Genomic DNA, 26434 nt, shown 5'->3' with positions numbered 1-26434 from the left:
CTCCCTTTGTCATGAGGCTAGCAAATTGTTCTGCCATGTGCTCCAACATATTGTGTTGCATTGTCAGAGGCCCAAAGTGATGGGCACCTGCTGCCTCACCAATCTTGGTCTGGAAACTCCAGAACCTGACCAAAAATAAATATTTTTATTAGTTAATTTTCTCAAGTATTTTGTTATAATAATTGGAAGCTGGCTAATGCAACACATGTTTAAAGCTTTTGATGCTTAGAACAGAATTGTACAGAGAAGATAACCTGTCCCGCAATTAGCCTGACAGTAGTGATCAACAGCGGTGCCATCTTCTCCCCCAGCAGGAGTGTATGAGAGCGATCATGACTCTATATACAATCAGTGATGGCAGCTTTTACTTTGGTTTTGTTTTGTTTTATCATTGCACATTTGATAGGGGGAAAATGGATAGCTGGATATTCTCATTTCAGTTCTTTGGTTACTAAATTATTTATTAGATGCTTAACTTTCTATTCCATATCTTTTGTAAGTTTTCAGTTTATGGCCTTGGACAATACTATATGTCTTTTGGCTTATTCATCTTTTCCTATTAATTTTTTAAACCTGCTTATAAATCTTTTATAATGCTGTATCATACCCTTAATTATGCAAATTGACAAATTCCTCCAACTTATCTGCCTTTAGGTTGTATACTAATGTCTATGGTTTTATGCAACCAAATTATCAATCTTTTCATATATTGCCTTCTCTCATAAAAATATGCTTTGGGTCTCTCTATTCAAGAACAAATAAGCTAGTATTTCTATTTTTTTCAACTATTTTAATATTTCAACTTTTATGTAAATTCCATCCAAATTTATTTCATAATATGCTACCAATTAAGCATCTGGTGTTTTCATCAAATAATTAACCAAGTGACTCACCATGATTTGTTGAATAATTCTTTCTTTCACTGATGATTTGAGAAATCACTTTTATCTGACAGTAAATTCATAAAGATGCCTATTTTAGGCTTTCAATTCACTACATTAATGATGATATTCACTTGTTCCAGCACTAGTAGCTCTCTGATTTAATCACTATAATGGTTTACAAAACTTTTTTTTTTTTTGCAAAAATGTTTTGCTGTTCTCAGGTACTCTTCAAGATTTATTTTACAATCATTTTGTGAAGCCCCCCACTCAAATCCCATTGAGATTTCAACCAGAATTCTGGTGCATTTGCAGAACAATTTGGAGAAAAGTGGTATCCCTTCAATAAATGTTTTTCTTTTCTTATTTAATAAGCATGCCAAGCATTACTAATATGAACCATCTTTGCTTTATTTCAAGCTTAAATAGGAATTCATTTGACAAATATTTATGTAGCAGCTCTGCTGTGCCAGGCTCTGTTCTAAGCGCTTAGGATGTATCAGTGAACTAACCAGATGAAGATATTTGCCCTCATAGAATTAATATTTTATTTAGGAAGACAATGGATATGTATGTAAGTAAAATGATGATAGATCAATCTTCAGGTGATGAATGATATAGACAAAAAAAGAAAAATGTAAAGTAGAGTGAGAAAGATCACAAGTACAGAGGAAGAGAGAGAGTTGCAGTATCCCCTGACATGTTCATGGTAAGCATGGAGCATGGCTGTTTCTCAAAAAGTTAAGTGTAATATAACCCAGCAATTCTACTCCCAGGTGTATTCTCAAAAGAATGTAAAACAAATGCTTAAATAAATACAGGTACATGCATGCTCTTAGCAGCACAGTTCACAATAGGTAAACAAAATATAAACTTATTTTATAAATACATATATGTGATACAATATTATACATCCATTAAAAAGAATGAAATACTGATCAGTGCTTTGATGTAGATGAACCTTTAAAACATTTCGATGATTGAAAGTAGCCAGACATAAAAGGTCACGTATTCTGTGATTCCATTTATATGAAGTAACTCAGAAGAAGAAAATTCGTAGAGATAGAAAACAGATCATTGGTTGCCAGGAACAGCTAGCAAGGAAGGAAGTAGAACAGCTGTTTATTGGATGCAAGGTTTCCTTTAGGGGTGATAAAAAAAAAACTGGGAACTAGGTGGAGGTGGTGGAGATGGCATAACAGGATGAACATACTAAATGCATTTAATTGTTTGGTTTAGATGGTTTGTTTTATGTTATATGATTTCACCTCACTTAAAAAAAAAACGGGAAAATTACTTAAATCATAGATCCAAGTCTGGCCCATTGCCTGTTTTTCAACAACCCACAAACATAAAAGACTTACATTTTTAATTGAGAAAAAAAAATTTAAAAGAACAATACTTAGGACACATAAATATTATATGAAACTCAAATGTCAACAGCTGTAAGTTTTAAGAACACACAGCCATGCTCAGTTCCTTATTTACAATCACTGCTAGCTATTTTCACCTTTACAATGGCAGTCTTGAAGGGTTGCAACAAAAACTGTGTCATCTACAAAGTCTACAACACAACATTTACCATCTTTCCCTTTAAAAAGAAACTGATCCCTGGTCTAACTCCACAGAAGTTTTTTTAAAAAAAAAAATCCTCCTAATCTTAGTGCCAAACTTGAAGTTATTGTTGAAGGGTTTTCTCCCAGAAAGATCCTTCACTTGCTCCAGATTCTTGAAATAGGTGTTTTCCAAAGGAGCTGGAAGCTATCGGCTTCCTCCTGATCGTCACATTTTGTCTTGATTGCCCCCCAAACCACATGTTAAAAATACCACACTAAACAGCAATAAAGGGTTTCTAATGCTGTTGTGAATGTCATAAAAACATCACTGGTGGCTTGCTCCATGTGGGAAAGATCAGCACCAGGGAGGCTTCAAGAGGGCAAGGGAGGGATGCACCAGTGTCAGTAGCGCAGATGTACTCCATGCTGACAGCCACCCTGCCATTCTTCAAGGGCTTCCCAGACCCCAGCCTGCTCTGTAATAGGAAGTTGGACGTCCGAGATAGCCATTTTTCTACAGTGTGATTGATAGAGAAGGCACATCGATCCAACTTGCTTTGCTCTTTCGTTTCTCCTTTTAATATTTTCTCTTCTTTCCCAAATGTTTCCCAGGGCAGAGCTTTGATGCTACTCTCTAGAGGATCTCTCCAGGGGAATGCCCTACTTCCCTCCGTGGGCGATCCCTAGAAAGCTGTGGGATGGATTTCATTTCCACAGCACTTGGCACGGGCTTTAACAAGCTGTTGTGATTTCCTTCGTTCGATCTCTGACTCTTAAAAGTTTTAAGTGACGTCGTTTGCTTCAGGGTTTAGAGGTCCCTTAACAGTAAATGTACCCCATTAATACATAAATTAGAGATTTTATGTAAATGTTTAAATATTATTTCAAGAATAACATTTAATATTATTCTTGTATATTTCATAAACAAATATGAATCATATTTTTAAAATAATTATTGAATGAATTCTACAAATGATACATTTCTTTTATATTTTATACCATTTTTATGTCCTGAAGGCACAACTTTTATAAAGCAAGGATCAATTTAGTTGTTTGCAGATATAAGGGAGAGAGAAAGAAATAGAACACACAGGAGAATAGAGGGGTGTATGGAGACCCATGCTTTTATCAAGATCATGCCTTGTCAAATCCTGGGCTTGCTAAGTCCAGTTCAGCCTTAAAGAATACGTAAGTTGTGGTCTCAGGGAAAGTCACCAATCAGAGTTTCAGTTGACACAGTCTGCAGCCATCTCACCATTTCTTTCACATGGCTCAGTGATCAAGTGCCTTATCCAGGGTCTCAGAGCTAAGGACTATTATCCAAACTTTTTTGTTACCATATACCTGAATTTTTCCACCTCACTGTGCTGTCTTCACAAATTACAAGTATATTTACATATGCACATATCCAAATATGAACATCCAAATATAATTTATGCATAAACACTGTAATGATTTGTAGAATATCTGCCCTACTCTTGAATGCTTCCTTTCGTCCTTCTCCATCCTGCCTATATTCTTTCTTTTAAAATAATCAACCAAGGTAAGAACATTGTTTTCATCAAAGGAGAACAATTTTCAGTGTCATTTTCAAAATTAAAAATAAGTTGCTGAAGTCAGGCGCGGTGACTCGTTCCTGTAATCCCAGCAGCTCAGGAGGCTGAGGCAGGAGGATTATAAATTCAAAGCCAGCCTCAGCAAAAGTGAGGCACTAAGCAACTCAGTGAGATCCTGTCTTTAAATAAAATACAAAAAAAGAGCTGGAGATGTGGCTCAGAGGTTGAATGCCCCTGGATTCAATCCCCAGAACCCATAAAAAAAGAAAGAAAGAAGAAAAAGTTGCTGACCCAGGGTCCGTGGCACACACCTGTAATCCCAGTGGTTTGGGAGGCTGAGGCAAGGAGGATAGCAAGTTCAAAGCTAATCTCAGCAATTTAGCAAGGCCCTAAGCAATTCAACGAGACCCTGTCTCTAAATAAAATATAAAAAGGTGGCTGGTGATGTGGCTCAGTAATTAAGTGCCCCTGGATTCAATCTCCTATATCAAAATAATAATAAAAATAATAATAATAATAATAATAATAATAAGAAGAAGAAGAAGAAGAAGAAGAAGAAGAAGTTGCTGAATAGATGTGTAACAGAAGTAGAAACAGCAATGTATGCATACATTGGCTAATGCATTTCCAGCCTTGTCTCCTAACAGGTTAATGATGTGCAAGTAATCACCAGCTTTGAAGGTTTGGCATTAGCAAGTGCAATGGGAAGAACTCTATTTCCCACACTCTCATGCTTCATGTTCTCAAGGGCTTGCACTGGGCTGCAGACCACTAGAGCCTTTAATCCCTTATTCAAATCTGTTATGGGGACCTGCATCTCTACAGTGGAAAATGACAGTTCCTCTTTGTTGCCTCCAAGAACCTATTTTATGTAATCCACCACAAGTGTGATCAGAATGCCTCTTTCAAAGAGGTATGGGAACAGGATAGTTGCAGCTCTAGAATTTTCTCAGGAAAACTTTAGTTACCTGGAAATTCTTGCTACTTCTCATCCAATCCATCTTGATTGACTATGTGGTTACGTATTTGTTATTTTTATTTTATCCTTATCAAAGACTGAAGAGGGTCGTAAATACCTCCTTTCAATTTCAGTAGAAGAAACCTGAAGTCGATCTGCTGATATGCAGAAGGCTGGGGGAGAAGGGAAGAGAACTGGACTTCAGAACTGGTGTCTTTCCCCACTCACTGCATATCCTTGGGCTTCTGTTCACTATCTATTAAAATGAGGAAATGAAAATTCTTATCTCACAGGACTGTTGGAATCTTAAAAGAAAAAGTTCCAGTACTGGGCTCCCCAGCTAGTGATTTCTGTACTCAACATTTGTTCATTCTTTCCAGTGAAGTTACCAGTTGTGGTTATCCTTGCCTTCCTGAGTTAAATGGTTTAAAAAAAAAAAACATAGCATTTTACATACAAAATGTAATGTTCACTTATTAATAAAATGAGGTTATATCTAGGAAATGTTTAACATGGTAATCAAGAGCTCAATAATTTTTAATTCCTTTCTGCAGAATCAGGAATTCAGGTTTCTAACTTCTAGTACAATGTTCTTTCCTCTCAGATGAATGTGTGTGTGTGTGTGTGTGTGTGTGTGTGTGTACATTCAGTGCAAGCTCCCTCAAAATATGAGTTCTATTTTTTCCTTTCCATTTTTTTTTCTTTCAAATTATTCTTTTTCCGTATAAGGAGGGACAGAATCATTCCCAGTGGCTTCATTTGGCTTAGTTGACTTTATGTGACTTTAGAATCTTTAAATGGGTATATCAAAGAGAAACAGCATGTGAGGGTAATGGAAATACATTCCATGTTCTGTTCATATTTTTTAAATCCCACTGTGAAGCACTGGCTTCTTGAAATCATCCTGGGATTAGATTTCTGAAGCCATGAGTTTTTCATAGTAGCACTAAAGATGTACTTTTATGATTTATTTGTGGAAATCAAGCTCCTCCATGTGACCATTCAAGACATCATTTATATATGTTAAGCCAATTGCTTTTTCTTTGAGTTTTTACATGAAACTATGACAAAACTGTCATGCTTAAACACTCCTATAGTTAGGTATGTGTTGGTCTAGCATAGCAGGTACTTCTGGGTGCTATGTATGAAGTAAAAGCAATGATAGAATCCCACACATCTCTTTCTCAGGCATAACAAAGCATATTGTAGGTCACCTGGAGGACATGACACTTGGTGACAATTCATACCATAAGGAGGAAGCAGAGGCCCATGTGAACTGTTACCTGGGAGAAGACCTCAAGCAAAGCCACAAACATTGAAGAGCACAGCTACCTTGATCCTGCCAGATGTCAACATCTGCTTTGAGAAAGGTGTGAAGAGCTAACAGCAGAAAAGAGGGAGTGAGTTCCAGAATCAGCCTTCATCTGGCTTCCTAGTCAAGCAGGCAATTTAAGGAATAGTACCAGACCTGGATTGGAGAGTACCCTGGAGCTTGGAGAGTTCTGGGTCCCCACAAACCAGGATGCGGCCACATTGCAACATTGGTATAACAATCAAAACCAGCCCACACAGTCAAGATCTGCAGGCAGTTCAAACCTTGTGGTCCCAACCTGAGTCCACACCCCAGGAGTCAGGGGCCACAAGAAGTTTAGCTCTTTTTATAGTATTAGTGGGGTAAAGCCCTAATAAATTCTCTTAGCCTGGATATTTGTCTGGCCCAGGCGTGGGTTGAAATATCCCTCCAAAGAGAGAATAATGTAGGTCGTGCCAGGCATTTTACTGGTCACAGTAGAGCCAGAAGTGAATATACACATGTTTCAAGTCAGGTCCCACATGGAGGAGGAGATGGCTTGGTGTGATAGGTGCTCTAGCAACACTGAGAGCCCGAGGAGGATGATGTGTTCTGCAGTTGCAGAGGGAGGGAGGGTATTAGGCAGGAGGCTTTGGATTGTACACAGAGATAGTTCATGCATTAGAAGCTATTTATTATCTGAACAATGGACAATGCTAGGTGTATTGTTGTCTGTTTTTAGAACTCAGCAACAGTTATATTCTTGTCTTTAGTTTAAAAATATTGACTCTATCATTTTTACTATCATTTGTATAGATCCTAGCCTTTAAGTACCAAGGGTCTACCCGAGCACCCAAAGCTTACCTATTGCTTTTGCTTTCATGTTTCCAGCTTTGAGATTCTTTTGTCAAATGGCCATTTAGCTCTCTCTGGGCTCTGTACACTCTTGATACAGACATTCCTAGTAGGCTCCTTTACTAGGACTCAGTAGTAGCTAAACCAATAAGATCAGGGGCCTGGAAAAATCTTTGGACTATCTTGCTTGTATTTACCTTGAAATCATTTCTAGATATTGTATGCAACCTAAGAAATATTTATGGCCATACAGTAGTCTCTTCTTGGCCATAGTTTTGCTTTCCTCCTTTTTAATTACCTATGGTTAACTGTAGTCTAAAAATATAAAGTAGAAAATTCCATGAACAAACAATTCAAAAGTTTCCAAATGTGCATACCTTTCTGAGTAGTGTGATGAGATCTCATGCTGTCCATTCTGTCCTGCCCAAGTGTAAATTATTCCTTCATCCAGTGTATCAATGCTGTATGTGCTACCTGCCCATCAATCACTTAGTAGCCATCTCCATTATCAGACCAACTCTCATAGTTTCCCTGTACTTGTGTTCAAGTAAGAAGGTCGGTAATAGCCAAAGGCTACATCACAATACCTGAGTCATTCATTCACTTCATCTCATCACATGGTATCATCTCACATCCTCACTAGAGAAGGATGAGTTCAGCCCAAGAAGATATTTTGAGAAAGAGAGACCTCATTCATGTGACTTTTGTTACAGTGTATTGTTCTAATTCTTCTATTTTATTATTAGTTATGGCTAATTTCTACTGTATCTAATTTGCAGATTAAACTTTATTCTGTGTATGTATAGTAAAAAAAACATCGTCTATATAGGGTTGGGGACTATCCATGATTCCAGGCTTCCACTGGGGTCTTTAATATATTGTCCACTAAGGAAAGGGAGTACTACTGGATTTACAGATAGACATACACCTGCATACACACACACACACACACACACACACACACACACACACAGATACATTTATACATGAAATATATGTGTGTGGGTGTATATGTGAGAATAGAGTTTCCCAACTCATAGTAAAAGGTGTTTTATTATCTAAGCTACAACAATTTTCATCAAATATATTATATAAGAGTAATTCTGTGATTCTACAAACTGAAAACAAACTAAATATTAGTTGACTATTAATTTAAATACTATGTTATGATTACATTTACTTTCTTACACAAACATTTTTTTTCATTCTCCAAATTGCTTCTGCAATTAAGAGACCTAAATTGTAAAGCATTATTTTATCTTTAACTTTGACATTATATGAAATTTGGCTAAGGACTAAGCAATGCCCAAATTGCAAAATGTTATCAAAATTAGTCTGGCCAATTGTTTAACATACATATGTGATAAATTTCATTTAACAAGAAAACAGGAGTATGTCATTTAATGTAGTAGATTCAGTCACCAGCCTTGAGAAAAAATTTTTCAAAAATTTCTCCCAGCATATGTGTAGACTTCATGTTCTAGAGCTTTAACATTTGATTCTCTATGGACAGCTCATTATTGATAGTGGTGAACAATATACCATGTTCATGAAAAAGCTCAGAATCTGACACTTAATGGGTACCTTATTGACTTGCATTGGTCCATTTTAAACTCCATTTGACTATTATGACTAACATGCTCAATAATTTTAATCATAACTCATGAAACTCTTAGCTTTAACCCAGAACTTCAAATTTCAAGGGAAAAACTGATGACTTTGTAATAACTGGCCCCATGCTTTGCCTATATCTAATATGCTGGGAGTCATATCATTCCAAGGTTCCAAGGGGCCAACTTGATCCTGTTTCCAGAGATTTATTTATTTATTTATTTAGTCACAGTAGTATATAAGAACAGTTTCAAGACAGGTTGTACTTGAAATGGAAGCTGTCCCATCTCAAATTCACTTCTAAAAGGCAGCCACTTTCACTTCTAATTTTTCCCCTTGCATTTATGTGAATAGTTCTAAATGCTGTGATCTGCTGCTATTTATTGATTAATCAAACATTGATTGTCTTCCTGCCATAAAAGAGAGATTCAGCTCTCAGACCACCAGCACCATCTCTTATTCTTTCCTTCCTTGTGCTGGCCTTTCCAAAAGAGTTATATCACAATCTTTGCCCCCTTGCTCCCTCTTCCCAAGTACTTTTATCATAATTTTGTGCTAACTAGATGGTCAATTTATGCATATGTATGACTACTGTTAATTTCTAATTCAAGTGTTACATTATGATTACATTTCTTTTCTTACATTTTATTTTCCTCAGATTGAAGTTGCCTTTTTACCTACTGAATTTTTTTCATGCATCTGTACATTTTTCAAATGCTTCCACAGATTTCTCAAATGCCAAGTTCTTTTATAATAGTCAAATCTCAAAATAATCAATAAACTTTTAAGTCCCCTCCCCCATTTTATTTTCAGCATACTGCCTTACTTTATCTTGCAGCTCCAGTCTACACCTATTGCAGAGCTGTGATATGGGGATATCATTTATCTCTCCTCTGTGTCAGCTCTGTTGTGCACTAGATCTGATATTCTTCTCTTTTTTGATTTATTCCCTCATTTTTTAATAGGCACATTATCCAGCAATTTCTTTAAGATCATGGGTAAAGTAAACATTTTGAAATCCTAAATACATATTTATTCAACCTTCACCTATGTTTGATAATTTGGCTGGGTATAAAATTCTGGGGTGGAAAATATTTTCTCTCAGAATCTTGAAATTTGACAGTTTTCAAAGTTCCATGGCCTTCTAGTTTCCAAGTTGCTTTGAGAAATCTAATGCTATCTTCTATTAAACTGCTTACTATACTGTCCATTGCTTTCTATCTCTGTATGTTGAACTCACTTCTACACTAACTACTCTTCTAAGTAAACTTGTTCTTTGGAGTTTATGCCATTTTTAAAAAAATACCTTGACTTTAGCTTTAGTGAAGTTTTGATATAACTAAATGGGAAATTCTTTGACCAGTTCACCATTTCTTCATTTTTTACCCAAAGTACACTGAAATCTTTATTTCTAGGATTTAAACCTATTAAATCCTTTAATGTGTGTGTGTGTGTGTGTGTGTGTGTGTGTGTGTATTACTCTATATATTATTCTTTTGATTGTGGGCAGCAGCAGCAGTGAGATCCTGACTATAGCTCAACTTCTAAATTTTCAATTTTGTGAAGGTGTGAAAGCCACATGCATTCAATAGAAACAATACATCAAATTTGATATTTTTGCCTTGTTAATAATATACTACATATTATTCTTGTGATTGTGGGCAGCAGCAGCAGTGAGGCACAGCTCCCAATCTGCCACATGGTCACAACCAATATTCTTCAGTGTACTATGCTACTGAACTATGTTTTTCTGTAGGTCAAGTGCACCACATGCATTTTTTACTTAATATTTTCAACTTATAATAAGTTTATTTATTAGGATGTAACCCCATTATAAGTCAAGGAGCATCTGTAGCATGACAGTATTCTATTAGCAATTCTGATGGTACGTAGACTATTCCCATTTGGTGATGAGATAGTGTAGGATCCAGAAATATCGCAGGGATTTTTTTACAATTTAAAGAATCTGTACTAGACATATTCAAATTTAAAACTGAGTTTTTCTTCTCTGCTCCAGCCTAAGGCACACATAATACAATGTACTTGCAATGGAAGTCACAAGTAACAAAATAAGTCAGACCATGGCTTCTCTGTGTCTTGCTAGAGTAAACTAATGTCACTGCTGTGATGTGAATCATTCCTTTGAACTATTCTCTGAACTTCAGAGCACAAGCTCTCCTCTTTAATCACTTTTGTTATTCCACAGTGGAAATTGAAACACCTAAAACCAAATAATTGCTGGTGGTCTGACTCATACAAAACAGGGGAGTGTACGAGAACAGACATGGAAAACCGAAATCATTGTGTTTGGGTTTGAAGGAAAATTTACCTTAATATATAATGACACTATTTCAGAGTCTAGCACACAATGAAACAACTTTCATCTTTGACGTTTCTACTTAAGTTTCCACATCGGGCACAAATAGCATTCTCTCATTTGAAAATGAAAAAAAATAAGTAATTACTTTTCACATCTCGTCTTTTGAAAGCATAGCCGTTTCTTTCTGCTAAGTGATTATTCTCAAAAAGAAAAGGGACTTTCCAACCACTATTTATGAACACATACCCAATAATTTATGGTGTGTGCATGTGTCACCTCAGCTTTCTGTCAGCAGAAAGAGGCTTTGTATTACACAATGCCTTCCCAGAAGGAGAATTCAGGCAACACCTGCAAAATCACTTCTAGTTCAAAGGTTTGCCCATTGCTTTTCCCAGGTGAGTTTCAGGTCCTTGCACTCCCTTTTTTATCATTGAACTCACCCCAACTTTATCTCCATGTTGGCTAAACAGATGGAGAGGAAATATTTGGGTCAAGCAGTGCAAGAGTGAAAGTAGGCAAGACCTAATCTGACTTGGGGCAAATCATTCAAACATACCCTTGAGGCTTCTAGTCTTTGGATATTTAGCTTTTGAATACTTTTTCTATGTTGCTGGTGAATCAATTTCAATAACTATCTCACACCAGTCATCATTGTTTCACTGCATATGTGACTATGAAAGAATTTTTTCATTAATTTATTTAATGCAGCCAGGCCCAGTGGCACACATCTGTAATCCCAGCGGCTTGGGAGGCCAAGGCAAGAGGATCATGAGTTCAAAGCCAGCCTCAGCAAGGTGAAGCACTGAGCAACTCAGTGATGCACTGTCTCTAAATAAAGTACAAAAAAGGGCTGGGGGTGTGGCTCAGGGGTTGAGGACCCCTGAGTTCAATCCCCAGGACCAAGAAAAAAAGAGAAAGAAAATGATTTAATGTATGTTTATTGGGCATCAGGCTCAGAGTGAAATATACAAAGGCAAATAAACAGACATGGTCCTAAGCCTCATTGAGTTGACAGTCCAGAGGGAAAGGAAGACAGAAGCAAGTTCTCAAGTAAATATTAATAGTGATAAATGTTATAAAAGATAACCACAGCATTCTGGGAGGAAGGATAATAGGAAAAAGATAATTTAGGCTGGAAAGAACAAATGTTTTTAAGGAATCTTGATTGAAAAAAATATACAACAGATGCAAATATGAGGGGTCACTTAGCCAAGAGAAGAGTGGTAGAAACAGCATCCCAGGCAAACAGAGCTGTAGGTATCAAACCTTTCGGAATTTAAGAGTTTGCACACTCAAGAAACTAAAAGAAGGCCACATGACTAAAACCTAGTGAACCAGAGGGGTTGGCCTGAGATAGAGTCAAAGGTGGGCTCCCACCACAAAGCTTTGCCACCATAGTGAACATTTTGTATGACATCAGAAAGCCAAGAAGAACCTGCTCAAAGATGTTTAAGCAAAGGAAAGAAGTGACTAAATTATATGATAAAAAGGCCACTCTGGCCACTATAGATACATTGAGTTATAAAAGGGGAAAAACATATGAAGGGGATGAGAGCACATTGGTGGGGGGAAAGGTGGGATTTTTAATCTTGGGATACCCTCATTTTGGATCTGGAGTCAGTTGTCATAGTTAGTTGGTTGCCTGTGGACCCAGAACTCATATTACATGGACATATTCACTTTGATAACTCCACCCTAGAGACTATTTTAGTAGAGAGACCCAGTGCCCCTCCAGGTGGTCTTCTTGGGCAAAAAATCTGTTTAATCCTCATCGGTGCTAGCACAACATTTGACCTCATGCACCCTTTTCCTGACAAGCTTTCAGAGTGCCAGCCTTGCCAGCCACATTCTGATCCATGAACGCCATCTTCCTACAGCTCCCACACTCCACACACCTGTCTGGCCTCCCAGTGCCTCTCCTTGCCTCAGCCTTGGGCTTTGGTGCAGCACTAAAATGACCAGGCAGGGGCTGGTATCTGATCGAGTCCTCTCTCCCTATTGCAGGAGACCATCAACACCCCTTTCACACAGACTTTACCATTTCCCCTGTATCAGTTATTTTCCTGAGGTTTTTTCTAAGACCTCAAACCTTATGACAGGAAGGCAAGCAAGAATGGGTAAAACAATAGGACCTGCACCACTCACCAAGAACTAGAAAAGTAAAAACGGGTGGCCTGTACAAAGAGTAAGGAGAGTAGATCTTGCTAGTTTTAATTAAGAGGAAAAAGAAATGGAGAGAAACCAGAGCAGATAACTTAGGTAGAAAAATGTAGGAGACAGTTAAAGAATTTACCATTGTCTTTTTTTCATTTGGGAAGTTGAGTGGAAAAGTCATCAGAAAGAACTTCCTGGTTATTGGAAGAACCTCTTTTACAGCAATTTAAAGGGGTATCTAGGAAAGGATAGGCTGTATCCTAACCAAAGTTTGCCCTGTGCCTAACAGGAACAAATGCCAAACACGGACTGCGCTGCAAAGCCTGTAAGATGAGCATCCACCACAGGTGCACAGACGGCCTAGCACCCCAGCGGTGCATGGGCAAGCTGGTAAGGGCTCATGCCAACAGGAAGCCCCAGACTCCCTGCCCCAACTCCAACTCCTCTTTAGCTCTGAAGTCACCCCAGCATCCCTGTCCTGCTCACTTGGCTCCCTAGTTAGCATAAAGATAAAGAAGAGTGGAGCTAAGTCAACCCTCTAGACAAATGCTGTACATTAGAGGGAGTCAGGGTCCTTAATAGAATGACTGTCTTTTCCCAGGTTGGGACTTTCTCAGTTTTAGCATTGCAATCTTTATCCGGGGACTGTTCAGATTTTTTTCAAAGTAGAAGTCATGCATCCTAGGAACCCCACTGTCCCAGGCAAACTAATGTCATTTGTTAGTTACCCTAGAGCTTAATTGGCTATCAACTCAGTGAGTTTCAAAAGAGGTCTACAGCCAACCCCCAGCAAAACTGAAACAGAGCTATAATAGTCTTCACCACTTTAACAGTCATGTTAGCCAAATGAAGAAAGGTCTGATGGTCTTGTCATTCTGAGCTGATCCTACCATCTCAGGAGTGTGGGCTTCAGTCCTGATGCCTCACATTGATAAAAAGCAACCCAGAGCATGTCTGAGGGTATTTGAAACTAGGATGGCCAAAGATTATACCAATGGTATCTACTATAGAAAATAATTCACTGGAACCTAACAACTGTCTTCAAAAAATGTAAGACCATCACATAGAATAATAGTTCCACTGTCTTTTCTGGCTTAGGGAAAAGACTTAGTATCAATAGTTGCCACGTCTTAACACTCAGATATAATATCACCAAAGACCTGCCTCCAGGGCTAGGGAATGTTCCTGTCACCTTCCTGTCATTTTCAGTGCTCAGATAAAGGAGGACACCACTTGCCAGGAACACGGGAGAAGATCTCAGGATTCTAGTAGAAACCAGGTCACCAAGTTCCCTTCTAACACGGGGAGTTCTAAGTCCAGGTTCTTACAAAGTTTATCCACTTACTTTGATTGGCAGTGTCCTTTTTTTTTTTTTTTCTCAAATCCCTTCCACTTTCACCTGTTCCCCTTCTCCTTCTTCAGTGATCATTCTCACAAGCCAAGACAAAGATCACGGATGAGAGATCACAAACACAGAAGAGAATCCAGAAAGAATAGAAGATGATTCTGAGGAAAACTCTTCAGATATGCCTTTAGGTCTTGGGGTCTGCTTTCTTATGCCCAGGACTTTATGAATTTAATAAAGCACAATCATAAACTGTGGTCAAAGAATGCAAAGCAATCCTTTGTCCTGGGAGATAATGAGCACATGGCACACAGCAGAAGCTGCAGTACATAGCAGGGGGAGAAGAATTAGGATGTCAAGCCACGGCCAGGAAATTGCGATCTAGATAGGGCATAACTTGCTTATCGCCATCCATCTTTTCTCCTCCCCACTCCCCTTTCAGCAGTGAGTTATAGAATTAATAGGACAAGTCAGCATCTTAAAGGGAGACACCAACTGGTTTTATAATTTTAGGACTCAGGTGATTTTCTCCATCTCTTCAATGACATTAAGACCCTCTCTTTCTTATTCTCTCTCCAGCCAAAGGGGTTTCGGCGTTACTACAGCTCCCCCTTGCTCATCCATGAACAGTTTGGATGCATTAAAGAAGTTATGCCCATTGGTGAGTTGGACAATGATGAGTTGAGTTGGGTTTTGAGCTACAGAGTCAGTAATAGGTGCTGTCCTCCAAGGACTTCTAATGGCATTTGCCAGTAAATGGATGGAACTGGAGAATATCATATTAAATGAAGTAAGCCAGTCCCAAAAAACCAAAGGCGGAATGTTCTCTCTGATATGTGGATGCTAACCCACAACAAGGGAAGGGAAGATTAGAAGTTCATTGGACTAGACAAGGGGGAATGAAGGGAAGTGGGGTTGAATGGGAATAGAAAAGACAGTAGAATGAATCAAACGCATCTTTCCTATCCTTATATGTGAATATACAACCAATGTAACTCCACATCATATACAACCACAATAATGGGTTCCTAATTGGAACAAGTTATGCTTGTTCTATGTATATATGATACGTCAAAATATATTCTACTGTCACATATATCTAGAAAGAACAAATTTAAAAAATAAAACAGTGGCTGTCTTTGTTTGGTGGCTGCTTGGGTTGTAATTGTTTTGCTGGGGGAGAAACAGAAGGTGGACCAAATTCTTCTTCAGAAAACTTTCATCCTGATGAAGTTTGAAAAACACTCACGTCCCAAGGGCTCCTGATATGCTTTCTCAGTCATGAGCAGCACGGAAGAGTGGCAAGAGCATGGGGCATAGCTTCTCAAAGACCTGTGTAGAACTGGTGGCCTACTGTTCTCTGCACAAATAACTGAATCTGTCAGATCCTACAAACTGAGAAGGGCAATCGCAATCACTGTTTTCATAATTGTTGTGAGACAGATAGATAGATGGATAGATAGACAGGGATACATACAATATATAGTATCTGATATGACAGTATATCTGATATACATATAACATATACTGAGTATATACTATAGACAATAAGTATGAAGTGGGAACTCAGGAAATCTCACTTATTCTTTAATGAGGACCTAAGTAATGCCCTATATTTATAGTTATTCTGGCTTAGATTTCTTCTTTTATAATACCTTCCAATTTTCTTCTTTCTTTTTTTTTTTCATTCTGTCCCTAAAAGTTGCCTTTTGGGTTGGACAGGTTTTAAAGTAGAAATTTATAAACTGGAAACCTTTTAATTAGAAATCTATGAAGCCTGGTGATTTCAAATCCCTGTGAAAAAAACACTTGCCCCCTGTGGCAAACACTGTGTCTCAAGAAGGTGCCTTAGTGAGCAGAGCCTCCCTCTGGAGGAAATGAAACCAACGGGTCTCTGGAGTCCTGGGGATGGATCAGGAAAGAGGAAAACCAATCACTCAGGGAAAGTTTCAGAGCAGAGTCCTGGCTGGAAGTTCTGGGTGCCATGGTGAATGTGCACATGGTGGTGTGGAGGTCACGTCTGTGCGGGAAGCTGGACCTTCCCCAGGGCTGGCAGGTCAGCTACTTCTCGGAGGATGATAACCCAGGAGTGATGTGTGGTGGGCGGGGTGGGCCCTCACCGGTGAGCTTTCTCAGAAAAGCTTTCTCTTCTGTTGCAGCCTGTGGCAATAAGGTGGACCCTGTCTACGAGACCCTTCGCTTTGGCACTTCCCTGGCCCAGAGAACGAAGAAGGGCAGCTCTGGCAGTGGCTCTGATTCGCCTCACAGGACCTCTGTAATTGTCCCCTTCCCCCCTCAGTTCACCCATGGTGTCTCAGGCAGGGCCAGCCTCAGGTGCAGCAGTGTAAGGGATTTCACCCGAATGTGCCATGAGGATGATTCTTCTGAGAGTCAGGCTACCTCCAAAGGGTAACTCAAAGTGCTCTGGGCCACTAAGGGCTGACTTTCTGTTGTCAATGCCCAGGGCACGTTTTACTTTTCAAAGATCATTCTCTTGGCCTCATGACTTTTCCCATATACTGGTTTTGGTTTTTTTTTTTTTTTTTTTTTTTTGCTTTTGTTTTTGTTTTCATCCTCTCACCAATATTAGATGGCATATCAGTCAACACTTAAGAAATATTTGGCTGAGTCAGACATGGTGGTACACATCTATAATTGCAGTGACTGGAGAGGCTGAGGCAGGAGGATCCCAAGGTCAAGGCTAGCCTCAGCAGCCTAACAAGGCTCTAAGCAATTTAGTAAGACCCCACCTCAAAATTAAAAAAAAAAAAAAAAAAACAGGAGATGGAGCTCAGTGTGAATACACCTCTGGGTTCAATCTCCATCCCCGCCACCTCCACCCAAAAAAAAAAGAAAGAAGAAAGGAAGGGAGAAAGGAAGGAAAAATAAAAGAAATATTTGACTCAAACAATGGGCAAAAACAGAAGGTCTGGATGTTTGCATTTCTCCTTCTGGCTTTATCCCAGTTAAAAGAGATAGCTATTTCTCACGTTTTCTCACTCCTTTCTAAGACAGAGTGTGCCTTGATTTCACAGAAAAACAGCCCTCCCTGGAAATGCTTGACCTGTCACTCAGTAGAACCTCTCTCCAAGGGACACTCACCCTCCCAAACACCTCTTTTGTTTCATCTGACCTAAACTGATGGTCTAATGTATTTCTGTGCCCACCCTGTCTCTGGCTCTCCCATTCATACTTTCTATAAATGGCCCAAGATGCCATACAACTCTCCAGCCCTTGCTGAAAGCCACCATCCCTCCTAAAAAATGGCAAGGACTGTCCAGTGCACATGGCCATTCAGGAGGGCCTGCATAAGGTTGCAGGACTGGGACTTTAGGGTAGGACACAGATGAGCCTCCAAATGGTCTACTCCTCTGAGTCATCATCAGGGCTGAGCTGAGGCAGCTCCCTCACTGGCTGCAGGTCTATTCGTAAGATAGTCTGACACTCTAGGCAGGGCATGGGAATAGGATTAAGCCTGCAGGTAGATGCGTTTGTGGGTCCCTGATGCTGCATGGTCGTTCTAGAAACCAATTCACTGAAATCTCTGTTCTTCAGAAACTCCTCTGATTTATCTCACTCAAATAATTATAAAATAATTTTTAATCTTTTTCCTGGATCATGCATAACATTTATGCTAATGAGGTTTTTCTTTTCCCCCCGTTTTTTTTTTTTTTTTTTGCAATTTAACACACACAAATAAAGAGCCCACATTTACTAATTTTTGAAAACCAAACCAATAGAGGAGAAAGTTGAAGGTGGTGGCATTATTTTAAAATATAACCTGAATATGCCTTATGCCATTTTATTAAAAATAAAAACATAGGATATATATGTGTTCAGGATATTACAATAACCATGCCACATGAAAGCTGAAGGATTTCATAGTAAGGTGGAAATGTTTAGCTTCAGGAGACACTGCCTCAAAGCAGTGAGGATATAATTTGTGACAGTTTAAGATACCTGAATCCCTATTATCTTTGCAGAGAGATTATTATCATTTGGCAGTTTAGAAGATAATTTTAATTCATTTATTGAATGAATAATTAAAATGGTGCTAAATGTAATTTTGAAAAAATATATAAAATGTATAGGAATAGGATTTATATGATAGTCATGCATCATATGCACTTTAGTCAATGACAGACAACATGTATGGTGGTGGCCCCATAAGATTATAGCAGAGCTGAAAACTTCTTATGGCCTAGTATTTTTACTGTTCTATGTTTACAGATACAAATACTTATCGTGGTATTAAAATTGCCTACAGTATTCAGTACAGTGACATGTTGGTCAGGTTTATAGCCTAGAAGCAATAGGCTATGCCATATTGCCTAGGTGTGTATGGGCCATACCATCTAGCTGTGTGTAAGTGCACTCAAGAATGTTTGCACAATGACAAAATGCATTTTTCAGAACATATACCTGTTATTAAGTGATGCATGGCTCTACAGAAACTTGTTATGGCTACATGGGTAAGGTAATGATAATATAATAATAACTACATAAAGTATTTGCTATGATATAATAATATACATAAAGTATCTAGCATAGGTCCTGGAATAATTTGCACTGAATAAATGGAAGTGGTTGCTGCTTTATTTTCACTGAGCATCCAAGTCTTAGCTGGATTTCCTTTAAACCTAAGTTATGAAGTTAAACAAGGGTGTCATCCATTCACGAGGATTTGAAAAGAGTATTTTCCAAAGCCCTCCTTTGACAGGGCCTACGCCCAGGCTTTGTTGGAAACCCATGACTCATTGGAGGTTCTGCTGTTCTGCTCAGCTCATCTTCTCTGACTCAACTTCCACTTGCTCTTTAATTTGGACTTTTCCCAGGAATCTGCTTTTGCTTGGTCTTCTTGTTCTACATGCTCTTCCTGGTTGATCTTTACATTTATCTTTTCTAATCATTATCACTAAGCTTAGATATTTCCAGTCCTAACTTTTTGCCAAAGCACAATGCCAGTCCTACAGATACCGCAACATGAGCATATCTACACTGTTCTTGTGCTCCATTGGTGATTATGTTCCACGAGGCAGAACTCAGAAATACGTATCCTAAGTGCCTTTCTCTGTCACCAACTATCAGGACTTGAAACTCATTATCTCTCACCCAGATTACAACAAAGAAATATTTATGCTACTTTATTCATTTTGAGTGTACTCTTAGCAGCATCTCAAGTTGTATCATCCCTTAAATACGTGCACAATTTTCCTAATTAAAACACTTCTTCCGGAAGGACAATGCCCAAACTCTTCAGCATGGCTGATACAGATGAGCACTTGAGAAATGGTTAAAGAATGAGAAAGAATCAATAAGGGTCTCTTGATGGCCCCAGGATCCTTTGGGCTCCACATAACACTTAACTTCTCACATGCAAGCTCCCATGATACAAAGCTTTTCTTTTTTTTTTTTTCCTGAATTCACTAAGCTCTTGACATCACATCTTAGAAAATATTTCCCTCTACCATTGCAATTCTTTAAGATATAACTTGATTTCTATCAAATAAAAAGTAGAGTCCCCAGACTCCCTCAAGCATAACCCAGCCATTCCTTCCACAAGCTTTCAAGATCTCCTTTCTTATTGGATATACTTGATTACACAGTAATTATCTTCTTTTGCATCAATTTCCTTAACTAGATAGTAAGTGGCTATACATCAGGGGCTCCTTCCTTATGTACCTCACTACACCAGGACCTTGCAGGGTCTCCGGCACATAGTGAGCACTTGAGAAATGGTTGAAGAATAGAGAAGAATTAATGAGGGACTCTTGAAGACAGACCTCAGAATCTTCCAGGGTCCACATAACACTTCATTTCTCACAGCCAACCTCCAGGAACAGCTCTCTGAAAAGCCATGCTCTGTCTAGTCACCCACACGTTGTTGTCTCTAACTCTGCAGATAACATCCCCCAGCGCTTCCTGCTTTGGCTGGGCACCTCTTCCCTGTTCCCTGTTCTCCCATAGCAACTGATTTATATAATGCTTAGTAATTTTTGCTTTTTTGTTTAATTGTCCTCTCGCTTTTCCAATCACCTCTTCCACTAAGACAGAGCTGCTTAAATGCAAGCGCTCTGTTTGCATTTTATTTCCAACACTTTGTATCTGTGATTCTCAGACTTTGGTGGGCATCAGAATTCGATGGGGAACTTAATAACAACACAGAGGGAGAGGTTCTACCCTATGTGAGTTTTATCAGCAACCCAGATTGATCCTAAAACCCACTAAAATCCCAACACCCACCAAAATTTGAGAAACATTCATCTACGTAGTGGCTGTCCATTACAAATTCTCACTGAATCTCTCACTAAATCTATGGTGTATTAAAAAAAAAAAAAAGAACAAACACCAAACTCTCTAAACTTCTAAGAAGGACCTAAAGCTGGCAGTAAATTTGAATTAAGTACTTAAGTTTGGTTCCAAGGAAATCAGCCCTGCCAGCTCCTTCCTCTTTCTTTGTCTTATTCACAGTTGCTCTCTGTGTGGACAGCTTTTAAATCACACACTTACAGCAACCAGAAGGGTGGATCTAAAGCTTGGAAACAAGATCAAAGGATGATAACCCTCTGCCAGATCCTATCGACCACATCACACCTTTCTCAAGGGAATGGGAAAGACCACTGCCAATGAGTGGCTTCCCCCAGAGCCACATAGAGCTGGTTTGCAGCCTGTACCCTTTCACCCATTGTTCCTTACAAGTTTTTGTAGCTACCACTTAGCAAGCCAAAAGAAAAGCCCAAATAAAACTAACCAGAGCGAAGAGAGACTTCTCTCCACTTTGACCTGCATTTTGACCAGACTTGCATTCTCTCACGTCTCTGATGAGAACCAATATATCCTCATTCCTCTCCAACATAAGCATTTCCCACTCTTATATGAGACCCGCATTCGAGAAAAGGTAAACAGAAAGCCAGGGTGAGGCAAGGGTGGAGAAGAGGCTCCCCAGACATGACCTTGAACTATCCATATAAAGAGTAGGTGGCTGACTGCTCCTGCAGTTCTTAGCTTTGCTGATCATAGGACAAAGAGACATCCTGAGACACATTCCATAGTTCGCAGTGAACATTTTAGCCTTCATTTTTGGCTAACTCTAAGAAGCAGCAAAACCATCAGAGGAATAACTGGAAGGATGCTCAGTTCACTTTTATCTCTAAAATACCTTTGTTTCTAACAACATCTGGACCCTGTAAACTGATTTTAGGAGCAAAAAAGCACAGTTTCTGATTGTGTCAATAGGGTGTCATTCCTCACTGTCCAGTTATTCTAGTACTGATTCCATCAGTAAATATTTGTTGGAGTTTTGCTTATTGAAGGCATTGTTCTGAAAACCACAGGGAGACAAAGAAAAATCAAATTGTACTTGAGTATCTGTCACCTCACTCTTTTCCCAGAGACCAACTTGCCTCTGTAGAAGAAAACAGAGACAATTGATTGGTACTTTAAAATGATTTTGCTTCCTTCCCGCAGGGTCAAGTGATAATGAACTTCAGCCCCTTTGCCATTCTTTAATGCTGTTATGTCCTAAAGCTAACTCATTCCCACATAGCAAAGCTTTGTTCTGCAGGTTTATTTTCTTCCAGGGCTGAGGAGGCATTTGTTCTACATTGTCGAGAAGTCACTGCCTGATGGTTTTCCAAATCGTTATGTTTTCAAAGAATGTTCTAGAATATAAAAAGCCTGTTGGCTTTGGGGAGGCTTTGGGTTTTTTTGAAGTAACTTTAAAAAACACATTCTGGTCAGTTTGTGAATAATCTCAGTTTCATAAGATTAAATTGAAATAAATGAAATTCCCTGTAAAGCATTTGTGTGTAGAAATCATAAGCCTCAAAAAGAGCAGGGTATGAATGATGAGGACCTTGTGCTGGGTTGTTAGGTTTCTTTTTCCCCCTTGTGTTTTCTTTTGTTTCCTTCTGATGTGTCATGAAAGTAAACTGTCTGGAAAAAAAAAAATCTTCAAGCTAAACTGTAACAAAAATCTGTCTTGAGTGAGGCCTAAGCAACTTAGCAAGACCCTGTCTCAAAATAAAAAATAAAAAGAGTTGCAGATGTGGCTCAGGAGATAAGCATTCCTGTGTTCCATCTCTGGTACCAAAAAAAAAAAAAAATCTGTCTTGGAGGATGGTTCTCAAGTGCTCTAGAGCTGATGAGGAAAGTAGGAAGGTGAACTTATCTTGTTCCACTCCAATAACATGTAAACAAATTATTTTTTAGAATGTGACTTTTCTCATCCTCTTAGAAGAGGTAGACAGGAGCTAGGATATCCAATCACGTGAAAGTAGCCATAAGTGGTGTGCTGGGGAATGTTTAACCAACCAGGTTAGAGTTGATCCTGAATTGTAACATGTGCCAGTTCCCATGACCATGACCAGCCTGATATGACAATGTGATAACCCTGAAGGCTCTCACCAGCCCATGCAGCCAACATATCATTGGATGGAGCACAGTGCTTCAGAGCTGAGCTCTGGAGGCAATTCCAGGGCCCACTACCCCACCTCCCACTATTTATTAGTTGTGGGACCTCCAGGAAAATCACTTTTTCTGGGTTTCAGATTTCTACCTGAATCTCTCATAGGATTATTGTAAAGAATAAATGAGATGATACATGCAAAATACTTAAAAACAGCACATGGTAAGTAATCAAGAACCATTAACTAATTGGAATGCTATTGTTGCTGTCTTTATTATTTCTGAAACCTAGATGGAAGAATAACTATGCCTTCTCCTCTTTAAAAAAGGAAGAATAAACATTACAAAAATAATTGATTTTGGCAACAATGTAAATAGCACTTTATTCCTACCTAAGTAGTCATCCTTCAATAGTGCATCTGGTTCTCTATAATTAGTATTTAAAGCTCACCCACACAAAGAGTTATAGTTTCATTGAGACTTTTTTTAAGTGACAGGATATGGGCAGGAATTCTGATTTCTCTCTGTTGTCTCTTCCTGGGAAGAAGCTCATCCAGCATTCATTGGGCACCTACCAAGGCCAAGCCTGAGCCTGAAGGGAGGCACATGAGGACCAAGAGGGGACACACAGCCTTCCTGAAGTTAGCCATCAGAATAAAACACCAATAATTATTTTCCCAGGCATTGTGCAAATTCCACCTTAGCTTTTCTACTGACATGAAAACCACTGCTCAATTGGCCCACTGATATAACATCGCTCATTCTGTGCTGTTTCCTCTTTCCTTCAAGACTTCAGACCTTGTGGAGGTTCCTGAAGAAACCGATGGGCCAGGAGACGGGTATGACCTAAGGAAACGCAGCAACAGTGGTAAGTGACATAACTGTCCCAGCACAAATGGGAACACAAATGGGAACACATTAGTCAGGATTCAGGTAGAGTCCATTCCCAGACCCCTCTCTTTCTCTGCTAGATCTAGAGTCCAATCTGGAAAATCTAATATCAGTATTCTGGAAGGAAACGGGGCATAGTTCCTGGTCAATTTCAGACACTTGGTTCTGACCTCTCCTTGAATTCTCCTACCTTAGGGGCTTAGCTATAGTGAGGCTCAGGAGTCACTTCCAGACCTTTCTGTGACTGTGTTGATTCCTCCCCTGTCATAGATTCTATTAGAAAACTATACTACAGAGCAACTACTTTGCACTACATCCAAAGTACCTGAAACAGGTGAGGGAGAGGCATCAGCAAGGGGAGCTTGCTCCTCACACACAGCTGCTACCAAGCAGAGATGACTAAAACTAAAAATATGAATCATACAATCCAAACATTCTTAATCAATATTATGTGATCCTCTAATAGCTTAAGCCCTTGTTACAATAATTTCTAAAACATTCATTAAATGCCACATACATAGTATTTTTCATTAAAATCATGAAAAAACCATCTCTTAAACAAAGATTAAAGACACACAGCCAGACCCTTACAGATACATTCTCTGCAAGCCATTTTTGACATCCACTACCATTAAGCCTTCACTCATTTATTGAAAAATGTTTATGAAGCATTTTTAATCACCAGCAAAAAGACAGAAGTCATAAAACCTGTCCTCAGGTTGCTCATAATCTAGGGAGGCTACAGGTCCTGATCTGGGTTGAGTTGAGAGCATTTTTATGGAAGAGTGAGCTCCTCCAGGCTTCAGTCCCTGTCTGCTGAGAATGGAGCTGTGTTGCCTTGGGTAGATGTTCCACATGAGTAGTCACCCAGCCTTTTCTAGTCTGCAAGCAGAAGTTTTGCAATCAATACTGCCTAGATGCTTTGGCAGCAGCATCTTAGGAGATATTGCTTTCACAGCCTTAGCTCTGGGAATTCATTTATGTCTCTTCTCTAGTTAGGACTGTGTCTGTGTGGGTCCCATAAAGCACAATGTGCTTAGCTACCCCCATGACTCTCCTTCCTAAATAAGCATCAGAACTCACCCTGGGCTTGCCAAGCCCACACACATCTGCTAAAGCTCACTGCTAGGGTGAGGATTCTTTAGCATTACATGGGGAAAACACTACTTTAGATGGATGCAAACATTGGTTGAGCACTTAGCAGTGCCATTAGAGAGACACATTAGAGAGTGTTGGCTGCCAAGGGAACCTCACAGCAGGCAGTACCGACTGCAGGATCAGCCTAGCCCCAGTCCATCTGGCATTGCAGGTCCAGCAATATAATTTGGTTAGTAACCCCAGCATTCAGTATCTGAGCAACTAACTCACCAGAGACTTCTATATAGACCCAGACGCGCATGTTCAGGCTTCAAGTCTGGTCATCCACTCAGTCCAAGTGCCTTCATTCTTCCCCTGATGCTCTTCCCACCAACATCACGGATGTCCTTCTCACTACTGGATATTAGGTCCTTGGTGCATCCTTGCTCTGGAGGCAAAGCATTGCACTTAATAATTGTGTGACCTTGAAGTAGTGACCTAGCCTTTCTCCTCCTCAATCACTCCTACTCTGAAATGAAAATAATGGTAATGCCAAATCCATAGGATCACTGTGATCTTTGAGTGAATTAACAAATGTAAATACCATCTGTAATGGTGAGGATGCCAAATTTCATCTTCAGCATTAGGCTTTCCTGCTGCCTCCAGATCCTGATAGCCTACTGATCATGGCCCTCTGGATGTGAAATAGTATTTTAAAGCTGTAACACGCAAATTTGACTCTTGATGCTCCCACCTAGCCACCCAAATGGGCTCTTCCCACAATCGTCTCTGCTCAGTAAATGGGAACTCCATCAAGCCATCCATCAGGCCAGAGTTTTTGATATTAGGTCTGACTTTTATTTCTTCTCACACCTCATATCCAGTCTGTCAGTAAATCCTCTCTGCAGCTTCTCAGACTTATGCCCAGCAAATGCCCACCATTTAACTCTGCCTAAGCTACCCAGATCTGGCTCTATTCATTTTATGTGGTAGTTAAGTCCTGTATTTACCCTGAGGATTTCTCTCCAAAGGTGGTCTTAAGGAAATTTTATGGTATGAAGAGCTACACTTAGAAATCATCAATATGAAGCATAGTTGCTATTAAAAAAAATGTCATCATGAGGTCAGGAAGGGTCAGAGATTCAACTTAGACCAAGCATGGTTCCTGGGCCAGCAGACAGGGTACCTCTTAGAAGAATTTTAGAAATGCAGACCTATAGTCATCCAGACAAGCTGAATCAGAATTTGCATATGGATCTGTGGTTCATATGGTCATTAAAGTTTGAGAAGTAGGATTACAGGTCTTTTAATCTAACTCCCTCTCCTCCAATATCACACACACACACACACACACACACACACACACACACACACACACACATACCACACAGAAAAGAAAACTAAGTTTCAGAGTATCACTCAAAAACACAGTTGATTGTTTTCTATCCCTTCTATATTAAGGGGCAATTTCACAGCCTTTTTCAAAGAGATCAGTTGAAAGAATTTTGTAAAATACAAACTTTTTAAAAGCTT

The 26434-nt window shown here is 39.2% G+C and overlaps 1 protein-coding gene across 3 annotated transcripts in view; it reads left to right on the top strand.

Annotated features, from left to right (window-relative positions):
* Stac (SH3 and cysteine rich domain) overlaps nt 1–26434 on the top strand; it is a 141418-nt gene that overhangs the window by 75769 nt on the left and 39215 nt on the right. For all 3 annotated transcript variants that reach the window (XM_021732056.3, XM_005317346.5, XM_078038161.1), the window contains 4 exons: nt 13472–13572; nt 15107–15188; nt 16687–16802; nt 23723–23801. In XM_021732056.3, coding sequence (XP_021587731.1) covers nt 13472–13572; nt 15107–15188; nt 16687–16802; nt 23723–23801 — 378 coding nt within the window. The remainder of the gene's footprint in view (nt 1–13471; nt 13573–15106; nt 15189–16686; nt 16803–23722; nt 23802–26434) is intronic.

Source organism: Ictidomys tridecemlineatus, chromosome 2 (genome assembly GCF_052094955.1).
Source record: "Ictidomys tridecemlineatus isolate mIctTri1 chromosome 2, mIctTri1.hap1, whole genome shotgun sequence".
NCBI lineage: Eukaryota > Metazoa > Chordata > Mammalia > Rodentia > Sciuridae > Ictidomys > Ictidomys tridecemlineatus.
Note: the sequence above shows the minus strand (reverse complement) of the source record. Positions and strands in the feature narration are given on the sequence as shown.